Source organism: Rhamphochromis longiceps, linkage group LG1 (assembly GCF_057381845.1).
Source record: "Rhamphochromis longiceps isolate RC_006_pf linkage group LG1, R_longiceps_female_GT1.1, whole genome shotgun sequence".
NCBI classification, from domain to species: Eukaryota; Metazoa; Chordata; class Actinopteri; order Cichliformes; family Cichlidae; genus Rhamphochromis; species Rhamphochromis longiceps.
The window spans coordinates 31,042,554-31,061,802 of record NC_140557.1 but is presented as its reverse complement, the minus strand read 5'-3'; the positions used below and the strand labels follow the sequence as shown (position 1 = coordinate 31,061,802).

At 39.6% G+C, this 19,249-nt stretch overlaps 1 protein-coding gene across 1 annotated transcript in view; it reads right to left on the bottom strand.

Moving 5' to 3' along the window:
• trip4 (thyroid hormone receptor interactor 4) overlaps positions 1 to 19,249 on the bottom strand; it is an 87,040-nt gene that overhangs the window by 38,371 nt on the left and 29,420 nt on the right. Inside the window, exon 12 of the mRNA XM_085405960.1 lies at positions 11,953 to 12,055. Coding sequence (XP_085262086.1) covers positions 11,953 to 12,055 — 103 coding nt within the window. The remainder of the gene's footprint in view (positions 1 to 11,952; positions 12,056 to 19,249) is intronic.

The window sequence follows — 19,249 nt, the reverse complement described above, 5'->3', positions numbered from 1 at the left end:
GTGGGCGTGGGTGTGAATGACTGTTTGTCTCTCTGTGTTAGCCCTATCATAGACTGTTGACCTGTCCAGGGTGTACCCCACCTTTTACCCTTGATAGCTGGGATAGGATCCAGCCTCCCTGCAACCTAAACTGGAAAAAGCAATTAAGGAAATGGGTAAATTATATGCTATATGTGCACTTGGACCTACACTTATACGTGAATTGAAGTGCTTAGATTTTTTTTAATTACACAAAAACGAAGTATCCCTGTAATTCCATTACTTCAGACAGGCACGAGTAACCTAACTAACATCTTAAAGTAAATACGCAATTACAGCTATTTAAATGGAATCATTATTCATGCATAGAGCCTTATTAGGAGTGATTACTGACTCTTGACAACCATCAGCAATACTTCAGAGATCTTTCCTTTCTTCATTTAGCAGATTGACAGTTAATCCCGCTACCCAATTCGCTGATAGCGTTACAGCTTTGCTATTCTGACATGAAGGGGAAATAAAACACACAGTCAGCATTTGAACTGCCAGCATAATGGGACCGGCACAGTACAGACCAGTATCAGAGAGCATGCATAATATTCTAGCTAACATCCATAATTTTCTACTGCATGCCAGGAAGTTCCCTGACACACCACATTTGGATGCTATAATATTAATGTTAAAGTAGATCATTAATAAAAAAGTAGTCTGAAAATATACTTTTATGTGGGGCTTATTTTAAAAAATGGCTCAAGTTATTAAATATATATTGAGTTTCATCACCTCAAAAAGGGAAGTTTAATAAAGTAGAATTTTAAATGTTTTCAGGCTACTTCATTGATGAGATTACGACGTGTTTATACACCACTCTGCAATCATTAGATTATCAGTAGTTATTATTAATCTCTGGCTCTTTTCCAAAGTGGGTCTTTTATCCCGTCTTCAGCCCCTCACCCCCAGCTGGTCACAGCAGATGGCTGCCCCTCCCTGAGCTGGTTCTACTGGAGGTTCCTTTAAGTGAAAAGGGAGTTTTTCCTTCCTACTGTAGCCAAATGCTTGCTTAAAGGGGAGTGTTGAGTTTTAAACATATATATATATTTAAATAATTGAACTAAAACTGATTTCCCTTGACTCTCCCTTTACAGTGACCCCAATCAAACAAGCTTAATTTGACCACATCTCGCACAGCTGAATGTTCACTGTTGATGCTGTTATTGTGAAGCAAGGTCAACATCGGCAAACAGCTGAATACACTCATTAATTCTTCATGATTTATGATACATTACTAACTGGCTAAGATAAAATGGATCAGCTCTAATTTTAGACAGCGTTATTACAGTTCCTGTTATGTTCAAACTCATTTCTTCAAATGTTTTCTTTGACCGAAATGGCAACATCAAAATGTAAAAACACATAGCTGGGTAGGTAAACACTCACCAACAGCTTATTGGCCATGTCTAGTTTAACATCCTCACCTCGATCAGCTATTCGAACTGTGCAAATAATCCACCCATTGATCTTTAGTTCCTTAACTGACAAATAAACAAAATCAGGGCCGCAGCCCAACTGCAGTCTTGCTAACTAGCAGACCGCTCGTAATTACTTCAACACAAACACAGAGCCAAATGTGCGTGCACATACCTGCTCATACACACACACACACACACACACACACACACACACACACACACACACACACACACACACACACACACACACACACACACACACACACGAGTAATCGCTCACTAATCAAGGACATTGATTACATCGCAAAACACATCTATCTGCACTCTACCCCCCATCCCCCACCGTGCTGACACAGATTGAAATGTGGGAATGAAAACACAAAACTGAGGGCACACAACATAAAGGTGGAGCTTAAATGGAGAAGAAGGCCAGATGTTTTAAACCGGTCTTTTGAATTATACATTTCACAATAAGTAATCTGTACTAGAGTGTTATATATTGCAGCTAGAAAAAGGTGCTATTAATGTATAGTGTGTTCACCAAGTAATATAAATGCTGCACACGAATGGAGACACAGAAGAAAGTGTGTTGAGTTTGCTGCTTTGTTAAGTCGATGAGTAGCCGCGTGTTTGAAACCCTGGATCTGGGTAGACTGTGCATAAATAATTAGCTGTGTTCTCTGTAAGCCGCAGGTAAGATTGAAACCAACTGTGTGATGAGCCAAGCAGCCATGTGAAAATTTTTTTTTTTTTTCCCTTCTCGCCTGGAAAAAAGTGAAGACTATTTGTAGCATTAAAATAATTTGGTTACAAAACCTCTAATTTGGAATTGAGTGTAAGGTACAAGTATTACTCTCCCGCCTGCCACGTACCTGATGAGAAAACTAATTTTTTTAAGTGTCACCCTCTCAGATACCATCAGAACTTGATCCAGAGATAATCTATAACTACTCGATGCATCTCGATGAAGGACACAGTGCAGTATATTCAAATGCCTTTATCACACAGACAAGGATACAAGCTGTTCAAACCAGTGCCACATATGGTGTGTTCACACATTCACTGTAAAGATTAAAATAACAGTAGCAATATGAATTAAAAAAAAACAGCCATATGAATTGTACAGAAAGGATGCTGCACACACAGCGACGTGACACTAAAGACAGCAGTAGCACGTCAAATGCTGACTGATATGTATTTTGTAACGGCGTCTGATAAAGGCAACAATGCTTGTTAAGATAAGAAAAGACAAATCTCTTGTTACAACAAAGAGCAATTTCTTTACACTGCCTTTTCACCCTTTAGTAAAATATAAAGCCAGAAGGTTTCATTACGAAGGGCAGCTGATAAAACCTCTGAGCTCAACTGCAATCAAATGCTACAAAGCTCCGAGGCAAAGCATGTCCTGCTGGGGCTACACAATATTTAAAAATGTTTTTTTTTTTTAAAATACGCTCTTAGTTAATTTTCCAAACCAAGATCTGGCTTCTACTTCAAAGCATCTTTTCCCTTACTCAACTCAGTGAAGGGAAACAAACATAGTAAAAAAATATTCAACATATCGTGTCTCAAAATGTAAAGACATCCTTTCAATATCCTGTCAGCACCAAGACGAATCGCTCGCTCTTTTCACTGGGGCTGGGCAATTAATCAAATAACTCCATTAATCAACATTATGACTTTCTAACCGACCTAATTTTACTCATGTCGATATATTCAATAAATTAAATCTTTCACGCAGGCAGTCAGCCAATCTGCAACTACTGTAGCTGCCTTATCGTGCCCAGTTAGTGTATCCTCATAACCTTTGTTAACTGGGGTGTAAAACAAATCTATTTAAGATACTAAGCCAAAATGTAAATAAATAAATACTTAGTTGGGCTCAAAGTCAATTTTGTTTTCTTATTGCACTGTAAAAATGTAAAAATATACACATTAAAACCCATTTTGTAGTGAATTATGTAACGGTTACATCACTGTAATATGGATTTTAGGTAAAATCTCCCATCACTATCACTGTAGTCTGTTAGGCTTTTGTAATATCATAATGTGCATAACAAGCATAACAATCAATCCCTGAAAGCTCATAAAGTTAAGAGGTGGCAAAAGATGCTCACCAAACTCAGTGCAGACCTACATGTCAAACATACGTGGAGGTCAGGTGAGTTTAGACGAGCAAAGAAAAAACGCGTAATCCTTTCCCAACACAAGTAAAAAAAGAAGGCCATGCTTCATTCTTCATACTGACTTGGATGCCAGCTAACACATTCCTCTGTGTGTAAAGTCTTGACTAAGTATAGTCTGGAAACGACTGATCGCAGAGCTTTCTGCCAGTGTTCATTTACTGAAACATCCCAATTTTAAAACAATGCAAAAACACATTGTTATTCATTCAGTTATTTACAGTTCCTAATTTAGCATGCAGGAGTGTTGTTACTGAATCTGTAAGGACAAGCAGATCTAGCATGGCAAAGTTTATTGCTTGGGGCTCTCTCTGGCTCCCATGTCTGTGTGCTCTGGTCTCTACTCAGCAGCTCAGCTCCCTCCTCTCTCTTCTCCTCTACTCTCCCCATTAACCGGCTGACAGATCAGTAATAAACACAGCCTGTCACCTTCAAGGCCTGCCTCTCATTTACTAGAGAACACATGAAACCCCACTTGCTCATTCCCTCTCTATCTCCCTCTCTCTCTTTTTTTTCCCTTCATCTGCTGGGCTCATTGGAGCTGAAACCCGATTTTTGGCCCCTGCAGCCTCCGAGGCAGCAAATTCTCTTCTGCACCCAGATAGTCCTGAGAAAGGCATGAATATTAAATGGAAAATCCATGAATAAATAACCAAAAAAGGACTTCCGTTGCTCTAACCTCTTTCTGTCTCCCAGCAGTGGACGACAGAAGAAGAAGAACAGCACAAGGGAGAAACAGAAGAGAGAAAAAAAGAGAAAATCACGACTATCTCAAGAGAAAAGATGGACACTTGTTAGGTAATTTGCAATCCCATGGTGCAGTGATTTCACACTTAAAACAAAAACGGTAATCACAAGGTAACAGTGTAGCTGATGGTTAGTAGAACAAAATTAAGATGCAGTATTTTCTCAGGGTATATGTTGTGTGATTTCCATACTGAGTGATTATGGGCTATACATATTGCAAGAGCTCAATAATGTATGCACACAGAAAATTATAATCACACTGAAAGAAGAGCAGGAAGTGAGATGTTGAATGTTTAGCAAATAAATAATGAGAAATGTGTATTTTTGATGTGTAGTCCCCGGGCTTGTGGCTGTTACACAGAACATGTAAATATGGATTTCTTTGCTTTAAGCAATTCCCTCAAGAGTACTTAATAGGTTCTGCATTTTTTACAGAGCAACCTGGAGACAAATCATATGATAAACATGCAATGGAGCTACTACACAACAAAGTACTGTCTGTGTGTTACTGGGATATTATGCGTTTCTGTGGGATAGTGTTACATACACTGTTAATCGAAGTACCATCTCTAATACAATTCACTTAACTGAATATCAGAAGTAAAATAGTAATTAAACTTATAATCTCAGCAACAACACTGGTGCAGCTGAGCTGTATTAACTTACTACGAATGGAAAGTCCTCTGCATAAAAAACCCAACTGATTACAGGCAGAGTAAACTGAGAAGCCTCAACTGTGTTGTGTTTTCTTCTAAAATAAAAGGCAACACGGGAGAGAAAAGGAATAAACAATAACCTGTGTTTTTGGCAGAGGTAAACTGATGGACTAATCATTATCCGAGCAGTGTTTTACTGTTTGCTAACAGCACGTGTGTTCAAGTAATTTAATTTTCCCTGCTGACAAAGAAATACCAAGTTAGACCTTTCCAAGAGTGATTAATGTAAGCTTATCTGAAACCACGAGTTACTCGAGACATCCAATAGGATCTAGTGCTACATCCAATCTAGGGAAACCGGTGGCTTGACATTGTGCTGCAAGCACAATTCTTCAGACAGGAAATAGCCTTACAAGCTCACTGCCTTTGAAAGGATTGCTTAAAAAAATAGTTTGCAATAATAATGCAAATACCAGGTCAGCTTGTCTGCAAACAGACAGTTTATGGACAAGTTGCACTGATTACAGCGTGTTAGCAATCTGTCTGGTGATCAGATGCAACTATTTGTCAATCAACTGGAAAGAATTCAGTGCGATCACTGGAAAACCACTGATTTTTCCTTATGAGAAGGTTGTTTCTCATAAGGAAAGGCAAAGGCATAACTAACAGTGGTATTATAATTATTAATAACATCTCTCAAGAGTGCATGTTTTCATCAGCATTCAACAATTTAAGTTAACATCTTTATCATAGTTTCTATCAATGGTCCACTGGAGAGAAAAATATTACTAAATACTTTGGCGAAATTGCTTTATTGTATAATGTCAGCATAAAAGTAATGCTGTGATATTATGCTTTCCAACTATTTAGAGGGCTTTTAAAAAAGATGAAAGAAAATGTTGGCGGAACTTCAGGCTTAAAGAAGAACTACACTGTCAACCTTGAGGTCCTCGGGGGGAAAAAAAGACTCCAGTTTCCAGCGATTTTCAGATTATATATGTCAATGAATTACACTACTTGAGATTCCATCGTGACCTGGTGTCGAAGCTGAATTTCTCATCTTGGCAATTATACCCTTGACTTCCTTTCTTGTCGTGAGAAACCTGAACAAAAGAGAGCTCTATTGTATCTGCTGGAGAGCCATCAGTGTGACTAATCTGTGCAGCAGAAGATAAGCTTTGTTCACAAAGTACTCAGTGGAGTCATATGTTCACAAGTTACTCTATGTTCAGTGGAAAGTGAATGAAGAGCTCTTTAAAAGCTGTTAAAGGACTATTATTTACATCTCTAATAAGGAACAATTGCATTTTGGTTCTGTACTGTCCAAAACACTGCATGTGGTTACAGAGATTCATTTGCATATGTAGCTTATGTGCAAATGAATTATTTCCATCATACAATACTAAGCAAAAGACTGGAACCTTCCCTCAATTCATATATTTTGCTAGAAAAAGGGAAACATGTGGGACATAACACAAAAACAAAGTTTATACAGTTCCAGCAAGCTTAAAAGTTAATATTTGAGTATTTAAGTTTAAGTAGTCTTCAGGAATAGTTCTCCAGGCTTCTTGTAGGACATTAAAAGCTCTTCTTTGTATGGCTGCCTTTTGTTCTGCCCTCTGTCAAGAAGATCCGATACCGCTTCAACGGTGCTCTGGGGAGGCCAATCCAGGACTGAGAGAAAAACAAACAGTGGGACACTATCAGGTATATTTTTACTGCATTGGCAGTTTGTTTGGGAACCAATGCCATCTTTTCAGATGGTATTTTATGGTGGATCATCTGTGTTCATAATTTCTGATGAGGCTTCAATAGATGGATCAACTCCAGAGCCAGATGCATGTCTCAGGTCCCGTGTAAGGTCTTTGCTGGATTGTTCCATAATTTTTAAGGACATGACTTTTAGATATTGTTCATATGCTGTTAATAGTTTTTACGTCGCCAATTCTTTTGTCCAGTTCGTCCAATTGTTTAAAGGACACCCTGCTGAGACATGTCAAGTGTTCATCCTGTTAGACCAAAAATACCATTTTAAGCCTGTCAAACTGTTTTATTTTTTTTCATTGACTCAACAAAAGAAATGGGAACAAATTATGTGTTTTTGCATCAGTGCCTAAAGACAGAAATTAAAATTGGTTTGTTGTTAGTTGCCTGTTATTTGCAGACACAACAGTGAATCGTACTTTAGTTAGATGCCTATTTCAAGTTTGAATGATTCATAGGTCAGTGTTAAGTGGAAAAACAAAAAATTACTGACTGAAAATGAAGTGAAAGAGCAGCCAATGTCCAAAGAATAACTGAAACACCTTCAGAAAGCCTTGAGAGCTACTGCTCAAGACCAATGCAATATAAATACTATATATTTTGCTTCTTTAAACCAAAGTACAAAGGAATGAGGGGTGGCTAAATACTTTTGCACAGTACTGTATAGTATGCTGAATAAAAGTCCAAGAATCCCAGTAGAACAAATACACACTGTAGCACAATCAGCCAGCGGTTCTTTGAAGCAAGCAAATTAATGCAAGATGGAAACACAAGGCATTCGCTGCCTGGAGCTAATGAATGATTCTGTACACTGATCCTCAACTGTTGCACTTCTAAATCATTGCTCAAGTCAGATGAATATAGGAATGCTTGTACATTTTTTTCTCTTATTTGAGAACTCTTAGACAAAGGCTTAAAGCCATGTGATTCACTCATGGAGCGTTACACTGGGAATGTACTCCTGCTTGAAAGCAACTGAATTTTACATTTTTGGATGCATCATAATAGGAAGGTCAACCCTGTATCTCATTACTTTGTTCTGCAAAAACTCAAGTAGCAGCTTCAGGCAGTCCAGTCAATATATCTGACAATATAAGACGTGATGGAGAGTTTAAGATAATAAAGGGCACAAACTACCTGTGCATGAAAGCAGGCAGACTAATAGTTCAGATCTCCAGCAGGCTACAGCACCTACGATTCTTAAATCAGTCTTGTTTGGTGGCTATTTGTGATGAATCCAACTGACTTGAGGTTCAGTTGCAGGAACACAGATTTCCTGCATGGATCCTTGAGTGCTACGAGATAATAAACTGTTCAGTGGCATTTGTTCTATTTCTTTTTATAATGCTGAAATACAGCCAGCTGTTATGACCCAGTGAACATTATGATTGCTTTTCACATCCTTTACTTTGTTTACGTCTGGGTTATTTTATGTAAGTGTTTAAGACAAGCCCCTGTCAGTTAATATTAGATTTATCAAGCAGTGTATGGTTAAATGTCTTAAGTAGAGCGGCATATGGTCTGTGTTTTACTTTTCCAGCGCTGTGTACGTAGCCACTTCAGAGGATGTCAGGCTTAGAAAAAACATAGGGGAGAGAAGGTTATCTACATGAGGTATAGGAGAAGGAAATCTGGATTCATGTCACAGAGTCAAATAGCTTTCAAAACCCAAACGGACCTTCAGCTCACAAAGACGCACACATACAGATACAAATGTACACAGGATGTGACCATAAACCTTAATGCACATCCCTTATTACATGAGTGAGTCTTGACTGTACATCATTTTAAATGTCACAGACTCCTCCGCAGGGTAATGACTAATCAACTGAGTTTGCATCTCGTATTGCCATCACATACCAAGTAATGCAACTGGCTGCAGAAAAGGGCAGAATTCGATTCGATCTCAATCTCTGATTTGGGTATCGGCTATCGTATCCAATATCGTTCCTGTGTACAGTATTTGGATATGCTAGGTTTGCCCTAGCTTTTGCCATGTGGCCTGCAGATATGACAAATATCAGCATTTTAATCACATGAAATGTAGGCAAGAGCACAAAAATGACGAAGAACTAAATGACCACTGCCTGGTGAAAAAATCCTGTACGGCAATAAGATGATAATATTTAATTGTTTTAGCTGTCTTAATAGGATGGGATCACTACTGTTTCCATGAAAGGGACTATAGATGTTGCACATATATTTCAACATAAACCCTAACAGAGCCTGGCAGAAAATTTCAGCAGTTAATTCCTAAAAAATGGGAATCTTTAGAAAGAAAAGCAGCCTTTGCAAGCTGGCTGACATTCATTCAAGCTATATTTCCACAGTACTGATAGCAGAGTCCATCCATCAGTTTCAACAATTCATTTTTATATACAGAATGACACATTGCAGCACATTATAGTTTATTAGAAATAATTTTTAACCATTATGTAAGACAGCAGCAGCACTGCTGTTTGAAAAGCTGTTCATCCCTTTTCTTGCTCATTGTGATGAGGTGTGACATAGCCGGCAATAACAGTGACAAGCAGATCTTGTCAGCGTAAACTGCTTGAGGAGCAAAAAAATAAAAATACTAGTGCTAAACCCCGCCGACTAAGATGAGCGGCAATGACCTGACCCGTGAGATGTGGTGGGAATTGAGGTAGAAGAAGGGGCGAGAGAGCAAGAGCACGGCAGAGTGAAAAGCTAGCTGGTGACAGAAGGATAACACACGTGGGACTGTGTAGGTCAAGATAACCAATTTAAAATACTGAGCTAACATGCACAGCTGGGAGCATCTTGTTACACTGAGTATAACATGAGCCAGTAATGTGTGGCTTTAATACTCTGTGTTGCAAACAAGGAGAAAATGTAATTAGGAGAGAGGTAAAGTGATCTTGTAAACGATGAAATAACTTTTGTGTACTTACATTTTGTTATTTGACATTATTTGATACTACCTGATGTTTGTGCCCCTTTTAGGTTATATTAATGTAAATAACTTATTGGGTCTTTGAAAATGATTTGAGATAAGGCAGATCAAGTGTGCTAATGTTCCTGGACTAAACAGTCATCAAACATCTGTGACTGTTTAGATAGTCTAGATATCGCAAATTAGGCGTTGGCTGGAACAAAGCAGGAAGGGACCTTGACGACAGACTATTACACTGTCAAATATCTCAGCAGGTAAAGACATGACGACATAAAATTAACCTAATAGACATTTCTTTATGGGTAACAGAATCGTAACGTCTTAAAACAGAGCACAGGTTAAGGGCTTGCTAAAGTGTGTGTCTTCTGTAAGAAGCAGGATGTGGTGATGGATTATTATTCAGACCTGCGACGTTCAGTGTTTGACACACACATCCAGTGACGGATGTTAAGGACGGAACAAATAAAATGGAAAAGACGCAGGCTGCTTTTTCTCTGAATAAAGCACAGCTTGGAGCAAAAGTTGCTTGAGTCAAATACTGTTAACAGCATGCAAAAAGGCCATTAAAGGAAACTGGGGCAAGCAAAAGACCTCAACAAGTTGCTGGCAGCTGCTGAAGACATCTTTCTAATGGAAAACAGTCACATTTGTGTTGAGCAGCAGAGGGAAATTCAAGGTAGTAAGATGGGATGAAGCTGAGAACAAACCTCGGCAGAATAAAACCAGAAAAAAAAACTGCAGCATGACCCAAAGAGGTCTGTTCAATCAAGACGTCCCAAAAATATCGATGAACTGAAAGATTTTTAGGACAAATATTCCTCCTCACTTTTGTGCAGGAAATATCTACATTATACAAATCTCTAAATCCAAGTCCTGACATGCTTTGGCCATTTTGTCATGACTGTCTTCTGAGTTTGGTTTCGTATCTTCTTGGACGAAGCTCAGGTTATATTTTATTAGCAATTTCAGACTGTTCACAAATGTGTGCATGCAGCTGTAGCAGGAAAAAAACTTGGCTCCAGGTACCGTTAAAATTAAGAAAATGAAATCTATTAGTGGTTATAATTTCCAGCAGGGAACTTTAACAAAGCCATATTTATTTATTCACCAATAAAAAGAAAACTGCTGATTCATAAACAACAACCTACAGTCAGTTTAAATAATGCAGAACCAGATTTTCCAATCTGCGTCTACATCAGCAAGCCTATAACAACGTGTCAGCACGTTTCGACCTTTTATTCAAGAGCATCAGTTTAGGTTCACTGAAATGTGAAAATTAAAATAAAAGAACAGGCGTACACGAGCCTTTTTCCACTTCACGTGGCAGGAAAGTGCGGAATTGTGAAAGACAAACAAAACAACCCCCAAAAAAGAGCTTTAAAAGTACTCAGTACAAAAAGTAGACTTTTAAAACCCTCCAGACCAGTAATAATTTCTTTAAGACCTGCTGACATCCTACTTAACAAGAATTTCATTTAATCCTTTGATGTTCAGGTCTGAGCTACACCTCCAAAGCCATTTTTAACTGCTCATTATGTTCACAAAAACCGAGACAAGGCGATCATATCCAGTTTTGTAGGGAAAAGGGGGGGGGGGGGGGGGGGGTGTCATGGCTCCTGCTACATTTTACCTCAAGAATCTCAAAAAGAATTCTCCGTCGATATCAAACGATCTGAGAGAGGCACAGCTGCATAAACAATCCTCTCAAGTCTTTAGAGGGTTTAGAAATATTAACAAAGGAGCTTGCAGGTACATCATTTTTGCAGTAGCAGCTATGGCAGCAGAGGGAAAATGTGTTTGAGCTCTCTTATAAATCACACAATACAGCAACAACATTGCACATCCAGACCTAGTTAGTCCCCCAGGCAACCTGACAGCAAAATCCTGTCTTTACAGATGGCTCTCAGAGAGAAACTGCGTGTGTGTGTGTGTGTGTGTGTGTGTGTGTGTGTGTGTGTGTGTGTGTGTGTGTGTGTGTGTGTGTGTGTGTGTGTGTGTGAGAGAGCTTTGTGTCCATGTGTGTAATTTTGTTTTTATTAATGACAATATAGTAGTTGTGAATTGTGTAGCATTATCACTTTCACCTGTCTTTTTTATGAATAGGTGTAAACATACATACTAAAGATGATTTTTTTTTTAAAAAGGAGAAGAAGAAGAAAAAAAGAAAGCAATTCTTAGTTAGCTCAGGCTAATTTCATCCACTCCACTTCCCCGGACATGAAAGAAGCAGGACTTACAGATCTTGTGCTTCCCTTTCATGGGGAATTTCACGAGCAACTCCTGGGGGTTGGTGCAGATGAAGACGAATGGAGAAGCAGACTCCTCACAGGTATCAGGGAACTGCAGGGATGGTGGGGGGAGGGATAATGAAAAGAACAGTTTAGCATCGTCTTACACAGGACTAGCATGTCAATACTGTGCACAGAAAATATGTTGGCGCTCATGACAGCGTTACAGTTATGAATCATTCAGCGAGTCCCTGTTTATACGCCTACGTCGTGCAAACTGTCCTCCGTGCCTGATGTAATACTACGGGCCTGACAGCAACTGATAGTTATGAGTCTCGCTGGGTCTTATGCACTATAATTGCACAACTAATGATGCAGTCGCTAATGAGAGCAGCTGCAGCACTTGTGAGCAGTAAAGACGACTCAAAATATATGACAACCGGTAAGAAATTCCTTTTTCAGACGCAGTGTTGTGTGCACATACTATTCAACAGAAAATAATGAATATCAATTTAAAAAAAGAAAGAAAGAAAGGAACATGTATACAATGTTTGTGTTCATTTATTAATAAGGAGAACAAGGAATAATTCGAATTTCAAAATCAAACACATTCTTCCACATCTACAGAAATGCATCGAATTTAAAACACACCCATAACATATTTATCTGTCTCACATTCCTGTGTAAGAGTGGGCGTTTTACAGCCTATAAGTGACAGCAGCCCACAGCATACAGAGGCCAAGAGACAAGAGAAAACCTCTCTCTCTCCTTCTGTTATTGATTAGTCTCTCAGGTGAGAGTAGGGAATTGACTGACACAGTGACAAAGGAGTCATCTTTCCCATCACAGGCAGCCAACAGTTCTCAGCTCATCCAATTTCCTCCAGCACTATCAGATAGTGCCCATGATTGCATCTAGCCAGCCAGGAAGCAGCTCTTTTCATGACAGCATGCTTTTTCCTCCCCCCCCCCTCTTATTCACAGCCTCTCTATCTCCCTCAAAGGAGCACTGAAGGTTGTGACAAATTTGGGGCTTTTAAAGGAAATCAACAGAGTCTGCAACCTATCTGTAAGGTCCCTGCAAACTGAGGACAGATGATAGAGATGCTTATTTCTGATTAAACCCCATGTCGACTTGAATCTCACTCACGGCTGAGTGATAAAATATGTAAACACTCCTGAAAGAGCCCCTTGATTGCTCCCTTCCTATGGCAAATGACACAGTGATTCCAATTAAATTAGATTCCCCCATTGGAAAATTCTCCTGACTGTCCTTGAACAAAATTATCTGTAATTTTGCAGGTTTTAAACAAGGCGGAGGGAACGAGGGGACGAGGTTGGAGATACATCAAAACCAACAATGGAAATTGTTGGTAGCTTATTCCTGTGTGCCAAAGACGTTCCTTCACTACCAGAAGCACAGGTGTTGGAGCTCATTTCTTTGATTTGTTTATGGGATGGCTTAGGCACATTCAGAACGTCTTGGTCTTGTGGTGTGAACTAGTAAACTTAAATGTGAAGCATACAGAAAAATAAAACAAAACCAAATGATAATAAATTATATTAATAAATAATAATGAGCAATTTTCATTAAAAAAAATCTCTATATATAAAATACCTACGGTTCCTTAATATGGAATATTAAATAGTGGATATAGGATGGTTGTAAATCATCATTCTTAGGGAAATTGAAATACATCACTAATGTGTAATTTGGCTACTGGACCAGGACTGTTTTCCAAACTCCATCTTTCTACTTTAGAAGATTTAGAAAACAGTCCTCCAATTAGAGTCTGCCCATACATCACTTTGCACACAACCACAAATAGTTATATAACAAATTAAAAGAGCAAAAACTTCAAACGCTGCACAGTTGGACTTCATCATATCCTTCGATACAGCTGAGTTCTGAAGTTAGGCGTTCCCTACGCTCATGCAACAACCTTACTAAGTGGGGTTTAAAAGATGGACGTAGCTACAGTGATGTCACTCCTGGGTTTCTGAAATTGTGTTCTTAGGCCTTGAGATAAGCGCTTCAGCCATCGCCATCTTGGTGATCAAAAAACTGAATATGATGAGGAGAGGAGGGTCTGACTGTGAACAAACAATCAATGAAAATTTGTAGGTGGGCCCACACACTTTTAAAATTAATTTTTTTTTACTGTCTATGACGGGATCAAAGTAAGCAACATTTCCCTACCAGTAGTGGTTAACACACTCACCTAACACATGGAAGATCCCTGTTTTGAGACTGGGAAGAGACACTGTTATATCAGGAAGTAAGCAGCAGCCAAAGGAAACTTCTTCTTAGTCTCAGTTAAATCCTGCCAAACTATTTTCCTGTAATGGTTCCATTGAGGAGACCAATTACAATTAAAGCTTTATGGTTGAATCGTCCATGTGAAAACAAAAGGCACCAAAAATCAGTATTGTCAGTTTTTTGGGTTTTCATATTCCTTTTGTTGTTTAGTTTTAGTTATAGTGTTATTGAATGTACGAAACTATTTGGACATGAAACTTTTAACTTCATAATTTTGTTCCCTTTGACATTTGTGAACATCAGAAAACAAATCACTCTAACTAGCTCCTCCAAGTCCAATATTTACGCCAATTTTAAAAAATTCAAGAAATGATTCTTAAACACATTAAAACCCTTGAAACATAAGAAGAGCCTTTTACACACCCTTCCCTCACTTTACACTTTTATACTTGCAAAATCCATTAAGTCTAGGCGACAGAGCTGCCTGGGTAGAGTGCAGGAGGCAGAACACAGGACAACCACTCACTAGCTGCAAACACAACAGACTTTAGCCTAGAGGCACGCTCTCATCTGTGCACATCAGTTACACGGACTACGAACTTGGCAGGTTAAAGGCCGTTTAATGTCTGACGGAGCTACATTAAACATTTGTGTTCATCAGGTTATTTCTGCAAGACTTTCATGGCTGCACTGCATGTGTGAAAATGGCTTAATACTGCAGCTTTTTACCAACAATACAAAGTTCCTTGAGATCACTTTTGTGAAATGCTGCTACAAAGACAAAAATAAAACTGTATAGAAGAAAGAGAGCGCATTCATCATGCTTGCAGTGGTCATTATCACATTAACAGGAAAACAAGCTCCAAAATCCTTCAATAATGGAGCCTGTGAAAGGTAGTCTTCCTCGCTATTCTAACATTGTTAACACACCACTTTCTCACACAGCAGATGCAAAGTACTGTGCAGGCACGCTGCTCTTTTTTGTCTGAGTAAGACTACAAGGAGCAATAATCTAAAAAAAAAATCACTTTAACAGCATGATGAACAATGTGACTTAGGCCACAAGTGAAAAGAGTTATCTCTGTGTATAAGTGGGCTGCCTGCAGCATAAGAAGCACATAAAAGAAAAACTATACTTGACTTCAACGCCTGTGAGAATATTCTGTGATCTTAGAATAATTACATAAGACGTGGCAGATAAAAGAAGAATATATCACAACTAAGAAGTGAGAGATAAAAATTGGGAATAAGAGAAGATTCAAAAGGAAGAAAGAAGCACAGAGGCATTTAAGATCATTACGGAAAAAAAAAAAAAGAGAAATCTCTCGTTACACAAGATGGCTGTATTGTCAGTTGTACTCAAGGAAACAAAATGGTGGTGGTCTGAATTCAGATGAAACGAGCCTAGCTGCAGCCAGTGCTCGAGTGTGCTCATGTGAGACCCTGCCAGTTGCCTGCTCTTTCATCCTCCATTAGCTAATTAGCATTTAAAGCTGTTGAATGTGCTGCTTTGCCTCACTACCTCCCCCACTTAATTGTTTCCATTCCACGTTAATCAAAAGGGCACGAAACGTTGTGGTTGTGTGACAAGAAGGTTTTCTAAAGCCCTCCATATTCATCAGGAAGGATCTAATGTAGTCTGAGTGGACCTGCTTACAAGTACAATTAAAGTTAAACACAGGTATTGAATTAGGAAACTGTTAAGTGAATTTACACGAAAACACCGTGGGTGACTGTCACGTGACCTCGCAGTGGCACACTCGTTCGTTAGTGAGTCAGTTTGTTAGTATGGTAGGTCATGCTTACAGCCCTTGGGCATTCTGGGTAGACTGCCTAATGTGTTCGACATGGGGAGAGATCTGAGGGCCTGTGTGTACAGCTGCATTCAAATGCCTCAGCTCGAATTGTGTATCACTAGTTGATCTCTAATTTACTTGGCTTACTCAATCGTGAGACAAAACGCTTCCGCTCTGTCACAAACGTCGCACGGAGTGCACGTCCGCTGCATGGCTGCGTTCCACGCTGCTTTGAAAAGGTGGATGCAAACACACCTCGACCTTGTCGGCGTGACAACTGATGATAATTCTTGCCAGTGTTTCAACAAAAGTGCAGCTCCACTGTCCTAGCTGTGGATCAGACTGAGTGTGCATAATTCAATCATCTGGTTAGCACTCTTAGAGCAACAGCTTGACATTTTGGGAAATGTACTTATTATTTTTTTCCCCCTCAGAGACAAGAATGATGTCACTCTCACATCTTCACAGTTCATTTGAAGCTACTAACTGCAGCCATTTTGCTTTGCTTAATGTGTTCAACATGGAAGAAAGTTTTCTGGTGTGATGTTAATAACCCAGAAGGTTCTGGACTCCACATTTTGTATCCTTAACTGATGCCATGTTTGGTTTTTCTTTTTTTGGAGACACAAATGATAATATCTGGATGACAGGTTGTTAAGATATCAGCTAAGGTTAGCAAGCTTTGATAGCCACCTGCATTCATAAACTATATGGTGTTACCCACACACAGATATTGGCACTGCTAAGTCACAGAATTATGAAATACTAGAATTGTACCCACCAAAATTAAAGCACAAGCTTCTTGAGCAAGTGGTACAACACAGCAAGTAATTCCTAAATCCTTCTATATACATCTTCGCCCAATAGTTTGCAGGCAAAAGCATGAGTTACATAGACCTAGAGACCAGTTGATGACAGCTGGCAACCTCTGGTTAGGAATGCATATTTTACCCTTGCGAACGAGTTGGTAGTGGTTGCTGAGAAAAACTGGTAGTGCACAGAATACTTTCTTGCGAGCGTTGTGGTTAGTAGTTGACAGCACACAATGTTGTCTGTAAACACTAAGCAATGTTTGTAAAATGTAAAGCTGTGAACCAAGCCAGAGAGTGAGAAATTTCACCTTCAAAATAAAAGTTGCATGTTCACTGTTTCTCTAGTTCTCTGCGATTATCAGGTTACTGGTTGTAGACAAGTCTGCATTTTCCACGCTACGGGCAATCCATGGCAACCTGTTAGCAACCAAAATAATCACAAGGACACTTTCAGTACACCATCATACACTTTTTTCTTAATTAGCAACAGCCAGCAACCACACTCTCCCCCTCAGATGTTTCCTGATGGCAGTTTTACATTTAACTGCTTAAACAGATGATGTCCAGAGTTGCTTTTTGACAAATATAATGGAAACAGGGGATTGCTCTCCATTGAGACAATTTTCTACTATTAGAAATATGCTTTTTTTGAATTAGGTAAAAGATGGCTTTTACGTAGAGCACACAGAAGGCAACCAAGAGTTCCTTAAAACACAAACACACACACACACACACACACACACACACACACACACACACACACACACACACTATTTTTCTGATCTTTCACATGTGGGCTCAATCGGAATGGACTCCATTTTTGTAGCAAGGAGCTGACAATGTCAGGTCTGTTATATGTTGGCGTACTGTTTTCATGCACAGCGGTGTACAAAAAAAAAGGGGGGTATTTAAACATCACAGAGGTTGTTTAATCATTTGTTTGTGCCAGGGGATAAAAAACAGGGCTCCAACAAACTGAAACATCTTTGTATTTGCAAGCTAGACATACTGCAATGCTTTGGAAGTACATGCTGAAGTGCGATGTGTGGGAGTTAAGCAGGCAACATGCTGCAAATATGGACTCAAAATATTTAACAGGAGCACAGCTGAATGAAGGCTGATATAACATACTAAACAGCAAAATGAAGAGGTGAAAAATTCATAAAGCATCACAGCCTCTTCAGAGACTGCCAGTTCAATAAACTGCCCACTATTTAATTTGCTGGGATCAAGCCGGAGGGGATTCAACAATAACCAAGTGCAATAATATGAAATTCACAAGTTCATTGGAAAAAGTAAAAAGGGTCTGCTGGAAGGAAGCCTTTGGCCATAAAAGAATAACACTGGCTTAGAGGGCAGTGAGAGGACACGGTGACCCCACTGCTCTTACCACACATCTTTATATTAATGTAACATGGACTGAGGTTTATGAGTTTTATATTTCACATGCGTACTTTATCAGCTTTCCTTCCTCAACAAGTCATCTGCGTTCGATATACTGTACTATTTATTCAAAATACAGTCCAAATACCATGAGCTAGCATCGGTATTTAAGTAAACAACATCCATCTTAATAAAAACAGCTAAAACAGAGTCAGGATTTAACAGCAGGAACACAAACCTTTAAGCCCAAGCTTGTCAAGTAACAGCTCAACAAGCCAACACTGTTCCCTCTCCTCTTTCTACAATGTCTCTCTCCCTCTCTCTGGCTCTTTTCAGCTGCTGTCGGCAATTAAGGGCAGCAGAGACAAGTAATCTCCTTCTGGGCGACAGGGCCAGACCAGAACAGGCATGTGGAGTGGGCTGTGCAGTGAAAGGGGGAGGGGTTGGGGGACTGCGAGGCTGGCCCCTACCTCAGCCCTAGCCAGGCCCTGCTTGGCTGCACTCAATCTCAGCCCAATAAAAAGCCCTTCATTGGCAGGGTGCAACTGAGCCAGACGGGCTGGGAGCATGTGGCTTTTAAAAATGAGGAGGGTGGAATAAGGGGAATGGGAAGGGGGGGGGGGGGGGGGGGGGGACCAGAGAGTAAAAATGAGGAATACGATTCGGGAAGAAAGACAGATAATAAGAATACAGAGGCGGAGACTCTGATAGATAGGGAACTACACAAAACCAACTGCGTCTTCCCTGAGAGGACACTTTTGAAATGCTGCTTAGCCAGTTCTGTCAAGGCTGGTTTCACCCTGGGAATGCAGAAACAGATGGGTTGTCTCTGAGCTATGGGCTACATGTGGGAGGTGAAAGGGTGTTGTTGGGAACTGTATGCAACAGCAATCCTTTGCCAATCGTTCTTTAATCTATTGTGTTCCCCAAACAACACAAGCATGTTTCTGGCATTCATTAACCCGCCAACAAATGCAGCTGCCCCGAGGAAACTTGTACTCAAACTGCTTTTCAGCCTAAGTGTGTTATTTGTTTTTCCATCGCCGAACAACACAG